Source organism: Erpetoichthys calabaricus, chromosome 3 (genome assembly GCF_900747795.2).
Source record: "Erpetoichthys calabaricus chromosome 3, fErpCal1.3, whole genome shotgun sequence".
NCBI classification, from domain to species: domain Eukaryota; kingdom Metazoa; phylum Chordata; class Cladistia; order Polypteriformes; family Polypteridae; genus Erpetoichthys; species Erpetoichthys calabaricus.
The window spans coordinates 30611441-30623891 of NC_041396.2; the positions used below are offsets into that span (position 1 = coordinate 30611441).

Here is a 12451-nt window from a genome sequence, read left to right on the forward strand (position 1 = left end):
TATTCCAGGAAAGCAGATTTTTTTCTTTTGGTCAAAGTTTACAGCATAAAACAGAAGGCTGGAGAGCAGGTAACTGTTTAATGATCAGTTTAACATGTTATTTTAATTATTTACACAAGAAAGACAAAGAGAGAAGCACATTGGTTTTCCAGTTCTAACCAGATAAAGAAGCAACAAGATCACTTAAAGCCCTGCAAGTATAAACACATTAGCAAATAACCCTAAGAGCACAATTAAAGCTGCATGGAAAGTAGCTTTAATGTGGCAGAGAAACTCTATATAACCCATTCCATTTGATGTGACCAGATTTGTGTTGCTTCATTTGAAGAGCAGAACATTCAATTTTAACAGAGAAAATAAACATACCATGATTCAATCACATACTTACTCGATGAATAATGTCGGCTGAATGAATATACTACCAAAAAAAAAAACAAAAAAAAAACAAAAACAAAGTACAATTGATGAAATGTAATAAAGCATAATAAACAGAATAAAGAAACAACAAATAGAGAAAATATTCTAAGAACAGCTGTTTACCTTTAATCCACGGAGGATCTGATAGATTAAAAACTGTACATGGTCATCTGTGAGTTTTTGGCACTTGACAATGTTGTTCAGGTCTGCACCCATCAGGTGAGTAACTAAATATCTTTATATGGGAAACAAAAATGTGAAATTGAGGTTAATGTCTCATTACTTTAGATTTTTAAGATTTTTACCAGAAAATACTCAATCAAGAATTCTGGACAGATACTAACATTAAACAAAGTAAAGCTTTGTTTTTTATTAAAGCAAACAAGCTGCATTATGAGCACGAAGAGAATCTGGCCAACATTTTTAACATTTTTGCCTAAGATGAGCAACCTGCCTACAGTTCTCTAAATATAAAGTAAGAGAGGAAGTAAATCCTTCTGGTTAAATGCAGTCTTTCGTTTTTGATAAACATATCTTCTGACAAGGTGGCCAAATAAATCTATTGTTGCTTTGTCTGTCCAAAACCCATAATTCCAGAAATCTTGGTCTTTGCATAGGTGTTTGAGGGCAAACTTTAAACTAGTCCTCATGTTTTTTTCTGGACAGTAAAGGTTTCCTCCTGGCACACTTCCCATATTGATCTAATTTATGAAGCCTCTTTATAATGGTAGACTCATGCACTCTGACATCAACAGTGGGAAGAGTTACCTGAAGGTTTCATGGTAACATTTTTGGGTTCTTGGAGACTTCTTTCAGCATCCTGCATTCTACTCTTGTCCCTGACCTGGACAAGTTGGCAGTTGTCTTAAATGTTCGCCATTTGTAAATGATCTTCCAGAGGGTGGAATGGTTGATTTTTAATTGTTTGCAGTCCTTTATAAATCCCTTCCCAGTCTTACAGGCATCTATAACATTCATTCTGACGGCCTCAGCTAATTCCTTCAATCTCAACATAGTGATTGCACACATTTGATCAAGAAAAACTGGTAACACCAAACTAAACATCTTAAGTTTAAATAAGTCAGGTTCCTCCAAGATCCTCTCTAATAATACTCTAAAAGTTTTCACCCAATTTGCTTTTATGTTTATTTAAAATATGCAATGGACGACAAAATGTAAATGTGGTAAATTTGCTATATTGTATTACCTTTCTCTAGATACTGTTTAAATGAAGATCAAATAGGTTTTTACAATTTAAAAACATTTCATTTGGTGAACTCTTCGTTTGTTTATAACTAGAGCACTTAGTGACTTGGTTGGGGTTTAACTGCAGCCAAAAACAGAATAAGAACTTTAACTAAGCCCTTGCAAAAACTCTTTATGTGGGAATTTAATGGGTCAGAACAGTGTGTACTGTTTTTATCATATGTACAAAATTCTGGAATGAATAAGATTATTATTTCAAAGGATGTGTTTTAAGAAAGTGTAACCTAAATCAGAGATCCCTGTACCTACATTAGAATGCTTATTCACGTCAGCATTAAGTCTGTCTACCTTTCTTCTTTGTTGTGGAAGTATCACAGTTTTAAAGTGATTGCTTAATTCAGTATATTTGGAAATTCATAAAATACAGCCTACACAGTGCTAATAAAGGACAGTCACTGGCCTTCTACAGCATAACCTTGTGGTTTTCTTTGCCATTGACAACTCTGAAAATGTATGCGTGATTGTTCTTGATTACACCTTTATCCGTGAGTAATCTACAGCAGTACGTTTTATGCTAAATCATTTCACTCAAAGGCAGCTACTTCCAGTTGGATCAGAAAAAAACAGAAGTGTGGAAAGGCCAATTCTTACACAATCTCAATGAACAGATTTAATTATAAAACAGAACAGTTTATTTTAACTTACTTTCAGCAACACCACTGACATTTTCTCAACTGTGATGTGAGCAAGATTCAATAAAATGACAAGTGCTTCCACGACTTTCTACCCAATTCAAGTCATGAAGGATTTACAAAATATTACAAAAATTGTATCATACCACAGAGGAAAATCCATGCAGACACAAGGTGGTCATTTAGTACATGGACTAGCACAATCCAGCTGAAAGCACTGCTCTAGCATTCCTTGTCTCCATTTATTTAGCTCAGTTTCTGATTCCATGCACTTTGGGCTCTGCTTCATTTTTCTAGTTGTGCAACACTCCATGAAGACCAGATCCTCTCTCATAGTACAGCTTAACAAACAGGATTTCCTGCTCAGTTGAATGACAGATCAAACCAAGCTGCATACAGTACATGAAGAGTATAAACTCAAGTCAGAAATAAAAAATAAATTACAGACATCCCAATCAAAAGTTGGTATTCAGTAGCCACTGAACAATAACAACGTGCTCCTAAGTTGAAAAAACAAACATATTTCGTCAGACGCTGTGATACATCTTTGCATACAACTCTTGCTACTGATAAACACATTTTCAAGGGCAAAGTTCTGATACACACCCATGTAGCTCAAGTATGATGGCAGGCGAAGATATGCAACTGTTCTAGGCATCTGTGTCACTGCCCAGCATTATAGATTTATGGTAATTGTCTCCATTAAACTCAATGTTAAAACAATTATACGTCTTCTTTAAAACTTCCTTAAAAGCTGTACAATGCTAACTACTCATTACATTTAGCTCACTCATCCTCAAAAAAAATAGGTAATGAAACATTTTGAAAAACAAACATTGTAGTTTACATCTAGCACTTACACATCATTGAACTCTTCAAGGTTATTGGCTGGGGTGAACACATCAAGCAACCCAATCACCTGTTGAGAAGGAGACATATTTTAGTGTACTACTGGCACCAATCCAAATACATTTTGATTTAGCAAGGCTGTAGACAGAACAGTTAACAGATTCCCAACACTTGAATTTCAAACAAAGACAGCAGAGAGTTGATACAATTCCCAAAATTGCAAAGACTAACAGGCCTCTTTAACAGAAGTCCTAAAATTCCTAATTATAGACCATGTCAGTCTGCTCCTAAAAGACTCTGCTCGGTAAACATTAAGATATTGCATGTGTATAGGTTTACAGGGTCAGTTTTGTCATGCGTACAGAGTACACTGGAAATTAACCAATTAGAAAAAAAGTCTAGGTAGACAATTACATACACAAGAAAAAATGACTACTGCAACATCATAAAAGGACTGTCCGACTTCCACCAAATTTCAGATGCATAACTGCTAAAAGTATCACCTTAAATTAATTAAAGGTTAGCACAATGTTCAAGTCAGTAAATTCTGGTAGGGGGTCCGAGTTAAAGGTTTGTTTTTCAGTATGGAGCATCCTCAAGTTCAGTTCATTAATTTATATTGTACATTTTTTACCTAAGAGATCACATAAATAAGATAGACAATGGGATTGTTTAGACAACTGCTAAACTTTCAGGGTGCACATTAGTGATAAGGGTGGAATATGTATCCAAAATATTCTACCATCACTAACAGTGAATGCCTTCAATGTATACAGTGTGGCATCAGTAGGTTACTAAAGAGACCAACATCTACGTGCTAAAGGAATATAGACAGGACTGACTGCTTTGAAAATAAGCCACAGAGGAAAAATCATGCTACCTCACAATCCACCTTCTAATATATATTTCCAGTATATAAACCTGGGAATGTGTTTGTATAGTATGAAAATAAAAGGCGCCGAGCCTCTCTCTAGCAAATTTTGCACAGATTCCCTATTTGAACCAGAGAAGGCTGTATGCAATGTTTCACTCCAAAAATATTCCCCATTGGGAATTTAATGGCAACCCCTGCACTTTACTCTGGAGTAAATATCACTATAGCCACAGTTTGCATGACATTAACCTACAATCAGAAGTTTCAATGAAAAGTCTTTCAGAAACAAACGAAGAAAGGAATATTTCATCAACATCTGGCTTCACAGTCTGAGGTGCTACAGCATGGCAGCAGATGCCACTCGATAGTATTATGACTATTCAAAAGGGAAGTGAATCCTATTGTCACCCACTTCATGGACATCATCATCAACACTACATTCTAAACAAATAATGAACAACCACATTTTTCTGCCATTACTAACAAAGTTCTTTGAAACATCAGAATTACTAAGTGCGTACAAGATCTTATGACCTGAATTGCTGCAAGATTCTTTCCATTACCTAGCTACTATTATAGCTGACCATGAAAATGGAACAGGTATAGCATTAGTACTACGCAAAAGAAAACAGCCCTGCACTGCCATTTATTTCTAAGCATGTTGCTAAGTTAGTAATTAATAAAACACAGCTCTCTTGCAATTAAACTTTGAAAAACTGTACCAGTGCTTTGTAAATATAATCACTTCATTCTAATATCAGTATCAACGTTTAAACAAAACTCAGGGGCACACATAATTCCTTTCAAAAATAATTTCTTTCAAAGACACAGCTTATCCTGGAGAAGGTCCATTGTTTCTTTGACTTACACATACTTCTAAAGATTTATGGCAGCTATGCCAAGTTTATTATTTCTCCATGTCTATTTCTATGTCAAGTTCTACATTTGTAGTTATGGTAAGTAACTTAAATTACAATTTTTATGTTCATGAAGGTTATATTTAATTTAAAAATGAAAGACTGGTATATATGGAAAGTTACAATTGCTTTAGGTCTGGCTATTGTTGTAATATAATACAATATTGCAAAAATAACACATCTGACAGAAACCTCTTTTTCTTAAGCTTATTTCATACCCTATTTGGTTGGCGAGTAATGGAGCACAAAGAAATTCAGAGTGGGGCTGAACATATTTAAATAGCATCATGAATGCCATTCAACTCGAGGCAGCCCAACAAAATTCATAAAATCATACATTTCCCATGGCACTTTTCACAAACTCAACATTGTTTTGCTCACTGACTGATTGTAACATTCCAGCTACTTTCACTCACATTCTCATGCTTCATGTGCTTTAGCAGCCGTAACTCCCGATAGGTTCTCTTGGCATGGATGATGGACTGAAATGGTCTGGAAAGCTTCTTGACAGCCACTTTAATTTGCAATTTTACATCATAGGCTGAACTGAAATGGAGAAAAAGATAACAAAAATTACTGAAAAGTCTGAAAGTAAGTATTTGGATATTCACTCATTATATAATAATAATAATAATAATTCATTACATTTATATAGCGCTTTTCTCAGTACTCAAAGCACTATCCACACAGGGAGGATATATGAACACCTCAGAAATCAACCCACCTAACCCATATCCAAAACATTACAAGGACCAAAAAAACGCCCTTTTTCTTTTATTAATATTATAATATTTGGCTTGTTGTTTTTTTACAATGTGCAGATGACAGCAGTTATAATATGACTGCCAAATAAAAAGTCAACTGAAGAACTCAATTAGAACATTTCTCTTCAATAAGAACATTTAAAAAAATAAATAAAAAAGCTCATTTGAAATACGTGTTTCAACCTTTTCACGATTGCAAAACAATGATAAATTACTTATCTGGATAAAATAAATGAGTATATATTTTAGTGATATTTTTAATTTTTTTTGTTAATTATTACACATTCTTTCACTGTATCCCAAATAATAAAGAAAAACTTTCACTGTTTTGGAATCTGAAAAATCTCCATATACTGAAACACATCTTTCCACAAAGGTTTCAGATAAGGAAATGGAAACCCTTATCTGGTGCTGCTATAGTAAATAATTTTTACTTGGCATATGCCATTTCCTTATAAATCCAATCTATTCTTATCAAGCACACACGCAAAGCACTCTATACTGTGCAATAATTACAAATATAGCAAGGAAAAAAGTGCAGTGTAAAAACAAACATGATGCTGAAACAAAAAAATATGCAAAAATACAATTCAACAAAAAAGTTAGCATTATTTGCCATAGAAACTCATTAAATAGAGGGGGAAAAAATAATCCATTTAAACATATTCACTTTTCATCTTCTGAAAATGTACAGATACCATTTCCATAGCACACATTTCATAAATTTTCAAATCATGTTATACTCATTCAAAAAAACACTGAATGGAAAATACACTAAATGAGAAGGAGATAAGTTCCTGGTTCACAGGGACAGATTTGCTTTGGCAATGTTACTGCAGGTAGCAGAATAGTCCGTAAGTCTCTCAATGCCTTGTGCAATGCTCCAAAATCTAATTAACAAAAAGCCCCAATATCTCCTCAGTTTGCATCAGTAAATAGAGTCAAATACACCAAACTGAACATGAAACTGTAAAATGGCTATGCATCCATAACCTACATAAATGACAGAAATTAGCAAAATAAAGTGGCAAGCACAATTCAGTAAAGGATAATCGCCCATAAGAGCGGAATGGTGGCTCTGAGGCTAAGGATCTGCACTGGCATCCCAAAGGTTGCCGGTTCACATCCCCATCACTGCCAAAAGAGATGCTACTCTGGGTCCTTGAGCAAGACCCTTAACCTTCAATTGCTCCAGGGGCGCTGTACAATGGCTGACCCTGCGCTCTGACCCAAAGGGGTATGCGAAAAGATGCATTTCACTGCGTGTTGTCCTGTATAACTATGTATGTGACAAATAAATAAAGAAATAAAAGAAACTGAAATGAATATCTCTGAATTCCTAGGGCTGTTAAAATACTACCAGGAGCAGCTTTTGGTTTAGAATATCCTGACGTAGTCAAAATGCATGCCTTAACACACACAATTTTAGGGGTCACGTCTCATATCGAAGTGTAATATTATTGTAACTTTCTAACTGTTTATGTTCTTTATAAATTATTTACTACTTTCTAAATGTACAAGAATAGCTTTCATTTTAATTTCTTTTATGGGTGTTCTAAATGGTTCTAAATGGTCATTTCAAATACATTTTCTCAAAACACTACATTTCAAGCTAGTTAATGGGCCTAAGTAAAAATCTATTATGCTTTCTCTACATTGCAACAACTACACCCAATGGCACTCCTCAGAGATCTGCCTTAGAAGACTGTTACATTTTATATAAATTTTATAATATATAAAAATGAATGTTTGCTTGTCCAGTACGTACACTGTTGAATCTCTGCCAAATTTTGCACATATTGCCCATTTGCACAGGGTAATGCCACAGGCAAGGTTTCATTAAAAATTTAGTTGGTGGCCCCACCCTGGACAGCGCCAGGTACTTCTAGCTTGCGTATATCCAGCATTCAAATACACACTGTTGAACTTATCTCCACTAAACTTTTCACAGAATCTCCTGTATTACAAGACAACACGACAGGTTCATCACTGCTTTTCCCTGACCAAAGGCTACAAACACCAAAGCAAATCAGTGTAGTCTTGAAAGTTTAAAAGGACCAACAGGGATTACAGAAAATTGTGCACATGACCTTGCTGACACTAGCTTTGATTGTGAATTTCTTTTAATATATGTTTGGACTCTTGAGTCACAGTGATGTTATTAAAGCTTCATCCTAAGTAATGAAACGCTTCTTAAATTTCTTCAGCTCTGGATTTATTAGTTCAATATTCTTTTTGCAGTACTAGTAACTGTGATGCTCCATTTCAGGCACCCAACAAGCACAGAACTTGTTCATGCTTAATTTTTCATAAACAACTGATTCAACTGACCAATAACTAATCCCTATATTGTTCGCTATTTTATACACCATTACTTCTTAATTATTAATTACAATTCATTCCACAGTGCCAAATATTTTTCTGTCATCAATGTCAAAAGCTAGCTAGACCTTAGAACATCTACAAGACACAACCTGTCAAAAAGGAATTCTAAAGCCCGTCTCTTGCCTGCGGTATTTTAAAAGGACAGGCCCTTATGCACATTGACTAGGTGGAATCTCCACATTCGTATTGATATCTAAGATTAGAACTTCAAAGATTGTATAATGGATGTTTTTGCTGGATGGATGGATGGATGGATAGATGGATAAATACTTTATTAATCCCAAGGGGAAATTCACATACTCCAGCAGCACCTTACTGATAGAAAAAACAATATTGAATTAAAGATTGATAATAATGCAGGTAAAAACAGACAATAACTTTATATGTTAACGTTTACCCCCCCGGGTGGAATTGAAGAGTCGCATAGTTTGGGGGAGGAACGATCTCCTCAGTCTGTCAGTGGAGCAGGACAGTGACAGCAGTCTGTCGCTGAAGCTGCTCTTCTGTCTAGAGATGACACTGTTTAGTGGATGCAGTGGATTTTCCATAATTGATAGGAGCCTGCTGAGCGCCCGTCGCTCTGCCACAGATGTCATACTGTCCAGCTCCATGCCAACAATAGAGCCTGACTTCCTCACCAGTTTGTCCAGGCGTGAGGTGTCTTTCTTCTTAATGCTGCCTCCCCAGCACACCACCGCGTAGAAGAGGGCGCTTGCCACAACTGTCTGATAGAACATCTGCAGCATCGTATTGCAGATGTTGAAGGACGCCAGCCTTCTAAGGAAGTATAACCGGCTCTGTCCTTTCTTACACAGAGCATCAGTATTGGCAGTCCAGTCTAATTTATCATCCAGCTGCACTCCCAGGTATTTATAGGTCTGCACCATCTGCACACAGTCACTTCTGATGATCACGGGGTCCATGAGGGTTCTGGGCCTCCTAAAATCCACCACCAGCTGCTTGGTTTTGCTGGTGTTCAGGTGTAGGTGGTTTGAGTCGCACCATTTAACAAAGTCCTTGATTAGGTCCATATACTCCTCCTCCTGCCCACTCCTGATGCAACCCACGATAGCAGTGTCATCAGCGAACTTCTGCATGTGGCAGGACTCAGAGTTGTGTTGGAAGTCCGATGTATATAGGCTGAATAGGACCGGAGAAAGTACAGTCCCTTGTGGCGCTCCTGTGTTGCTGACCACAATGTCAGACGTGCAGTTCCCATCACGCACATACTGAGGTCTGTCTTTAGGATAGTCCATGATCCATGCCACCAGGTATGAATCTACTCCCATCTCTGTCAGCTTGTCCCTGAGGAGCAGAGGTTGGATTGTGTTGAAGGCGCTAGAGAAGTCTAGAAACATAATTCTTACAGCACCACTGCCTCTGTCCAACTGAGAGGGGGATCGGTGTAGCATATAGATGATGGCATCCTCCGCTCCCACCTTCTCCTGATATGCAAACTGCAGAGGGTCGAGGGCGTGTTGAACCTGTGGCCTCAGGTGGTGAAGCAGCAGCCTCTCCATGGTCTTTATCACATGTGATATCAGAGCAACAGGCCGGAAGTCATTCAGCTCACTAGGACGTGATACCTTTGGGACTGGGGTGATGCAAGATGTTTTCCAAACATATGGATTCTATCTATGATTCTATGTTGACTAGGTTCTGAAAAATGAAATACACACACTAGAAACTACAGATACACCAACACTAGGGGTGGATGACAAACCAGTGGATCCAGTATACTGGGTGAAATACTTCTTGTGGTATGATTTCATAAAAATTGTTTTGTCAGCAAGTTAGTTTTTTCGAAAACCTGAAAACACATTTGAACATAAAATACAAAACACGTGTGAAAAAGAAATGGGAAATATGACTTTGTCCATTTATTGCTACCTTAAATGCAATGACTTTGTGTACAAACTTATATGAACTGTGTAATAACTGAACAGTCTTCTTTAAAAAAATATTACCCAAAGTGTTATGCAGTTCAAACTGATGAGTTGATGCAAACAGTAAGATAGGACAGAAAGAAACCATGTCTTGTGCTGTGTTTGCTTGGCAGAAGTTGCAGCAGCCTACTAGGTCTAAATGAAGAGCTGTGCTCTGTCAGGGAGCCAATCAAATCACACACATTGGATGATGTTTAGTGGCCTTTGCATTGTACGTCAGTGATGTTACATGATATGACCAGTCAACTGTGTCTTTTTCAACATTTCTCATAACACATCATTACAGTATGGTTAAGATATTAGGGTTGAGAGAAAGTTAACCTTACACATGTGTAATGACAACTATCGACTAGGTGTGTTATGTAGTAGAGCTCTCTCTCCGCTAGTGACATTCTCATGTAGTGCAGCTGGGTTCTGCCAGATACTTCTAGGAGTTTCCAGTGTGTAAATCATGTGACATGAACATGCAACTCGATTGGTTGTGCAGTAAAGCTCTTGAATTACAGAGCACTGGAGGTCTGCAACTAAACTCGCAGCAGCAGTATGAATGAGTGAGTGAGCAAGGGAATAAGTAAGGAAAAAAACAGTACTTTATTGACTGAAAAGAAGTGAGTAACTACTTCGAATGAAACTAGCATTTCATTAGACAAGAGTTTCACTAATGTTAGTTGTTTGTTTGAAACATGTTTCAGTCTGAAAAGTATATACAAATACATTTTACCTAAAACTGTCAAGACTTTTATATTATACTGTGATAATTCAGAGCTCGCAAAATTTCAAAATCCCTGGTAGCCCTTCGCTCAGGCACTCTGCAGTTTTTGGTAGCCCAAAATAAATTTAAGTAGCCCGAATAAAAAAGAGATTATTTTTAATGTATAATATTGTAAAGGAAACAAAACATCAATCAAAAAATTGTTAAAACACAAATTGCAACAGCTGTATAAAAATTACAATCATCAACTCAAATATTTGGTTCTAATTGAACAGAAATTTCTATGAACTTGTAAGAACTGTGTAGAACAGGGGTGGGCAAAGTCATTCCTGGAGGGCCACAGTGGCTGCGGGTTTTTGTTCCAACCCAGTTGCTTAATTAGAAAACAATCCTTGCCAATAATTACATTTCATGGCTTGTTAGTGCTTTAACTCTGCTATGTCAAGTCATTCTCATATCCTAGATTTTTTTTCCATTCTAAGGATATCATCCAAATACTTTGAAGTATAAAATGGATGGGTAATTCTCAATCTTTCACTTTTTTCTCTTCTCTTTCCTTCCAAGTATTTAATTAAACCAAATAGTGCACGATAAATACACACAGGTGTAAAGGGTAACAAGCAAAATGGATAACTGCTGGTTTCTTTTGTCATTTGCATCTTATTGCTAATAAGGAGCAATTAAAAACAGAGAATGCAGCTGTTTAAGACTTAAATAAGCAATAAGGGTTCAAAATCTTAATGAGGGAGACAACTAAAATGAAGCAGAAGTGTTTCTAGAGCAATAAGTGCTTCTTATTAAGCAATTGGGTTAGAACAAAACCCTGCAGCCACTGCGGCCCTCCAGGAATGACTTTGCCCACCCCTGGTGTAGAACATGAATCAGTCTGTGTCAGATTCTGAATCTGAAATTTCCACTCTAGTCACGGATGAGAAAATGCCACTCGACGTTGAGGGCATAGCATCTGCATCAGGTTTCTCTTCCTGTGCATCGGCCTCCATTTCACTGCTCTTTGTTCTTGTCGGGGTTTTATGATTCAGGTGTCTTGATTCTTTTCCAGAAAACATCCAGAAATTAATTGACTTGTCAGGACAAAAATATTCAACTGTTTCCCCATTAATGGAGAGTTGCATGCAGTCATTCAGTGTTTCAGGGTGTACGATATGTTGTCTTCACTCGGTTCATGCAAGAAAATCCTCTCTCACAGATGGCTGTTGATGGACTAAGTGTCAGCATTAATTTCACCAGCAACAAGATATGAGAGAGGTGTTCTGGATTCTCAGAGAGGAGATATCTGTACAAGCAATCATCTACCTTGCTACCCCAGTGTTCTGCAAGCCACATTTTTAGATCCATCCATTCTTGTGGAATTTTCTCTTTCTCTTCCTCATCTAGCAAACTGGCAAAATGTGTGACAAGATAATCCACCTTTTCATCCCCATAATTTGCCAGCTGTTCTCTGGGGTAGGGAAGAGTGGAAGGGTCAAAAACCTTGAAACAAGAGAGGCTTTTCACGCAGATTTTTAAATCTGTTGTCCATGTACCGGTACTTGACTGTGTTGTCAATAATCTTCTGAATCTCTGCACCAAAGGTGTCTTTGTCTGTGCCCTCACCTCTTCTAGCAGGTCACTGACTTTTTGTGAGCGGAGTTCCACAGTAGCAAATGCTACCATCCTCGTTCGCTGTGA

The 12451-nt window shown here is 37.0% G+C and overlaps 1 protein-coding gene across 3 annotated transcripts in view; it reads right to left on the reverse strand.

Annotated features, from left to right (window-relative positions):
* LOC114647868 (mitogen-activated protein kinase 14A) overlaps positions 1 to 12451 on the reverse strand; it is a 42324-nt gene that overhangs the window by 12656 nt on the left and 17217 nt on the right. For 2 of the 3 annotated variants that reach the window (XM_028796543.2, XM_051924459.1), the window contains exons 2-5: positions 5372 to 5501; positions 3176 to 3234; positions 541 to 652; positions 389 to 418 (exon numbers count right to left, since the gene is read on the reverse strand). In XM_028796543.2, coding sequence (XP_028652376.2) covers positions 389 to 418; positions 541 to 652; positions 3176 to 3234; positions 5372 to 5501 — 331 coding nt within the window. The remainder of the gene's footprint in view (positions 1 to 388; positions 419 to 540; positions 653 to 3175; positions 3235 to 5371; positions 5502 to 12451) is intronic. The other variant, XM_051924460.1, reaches the window with a different exon arrangement.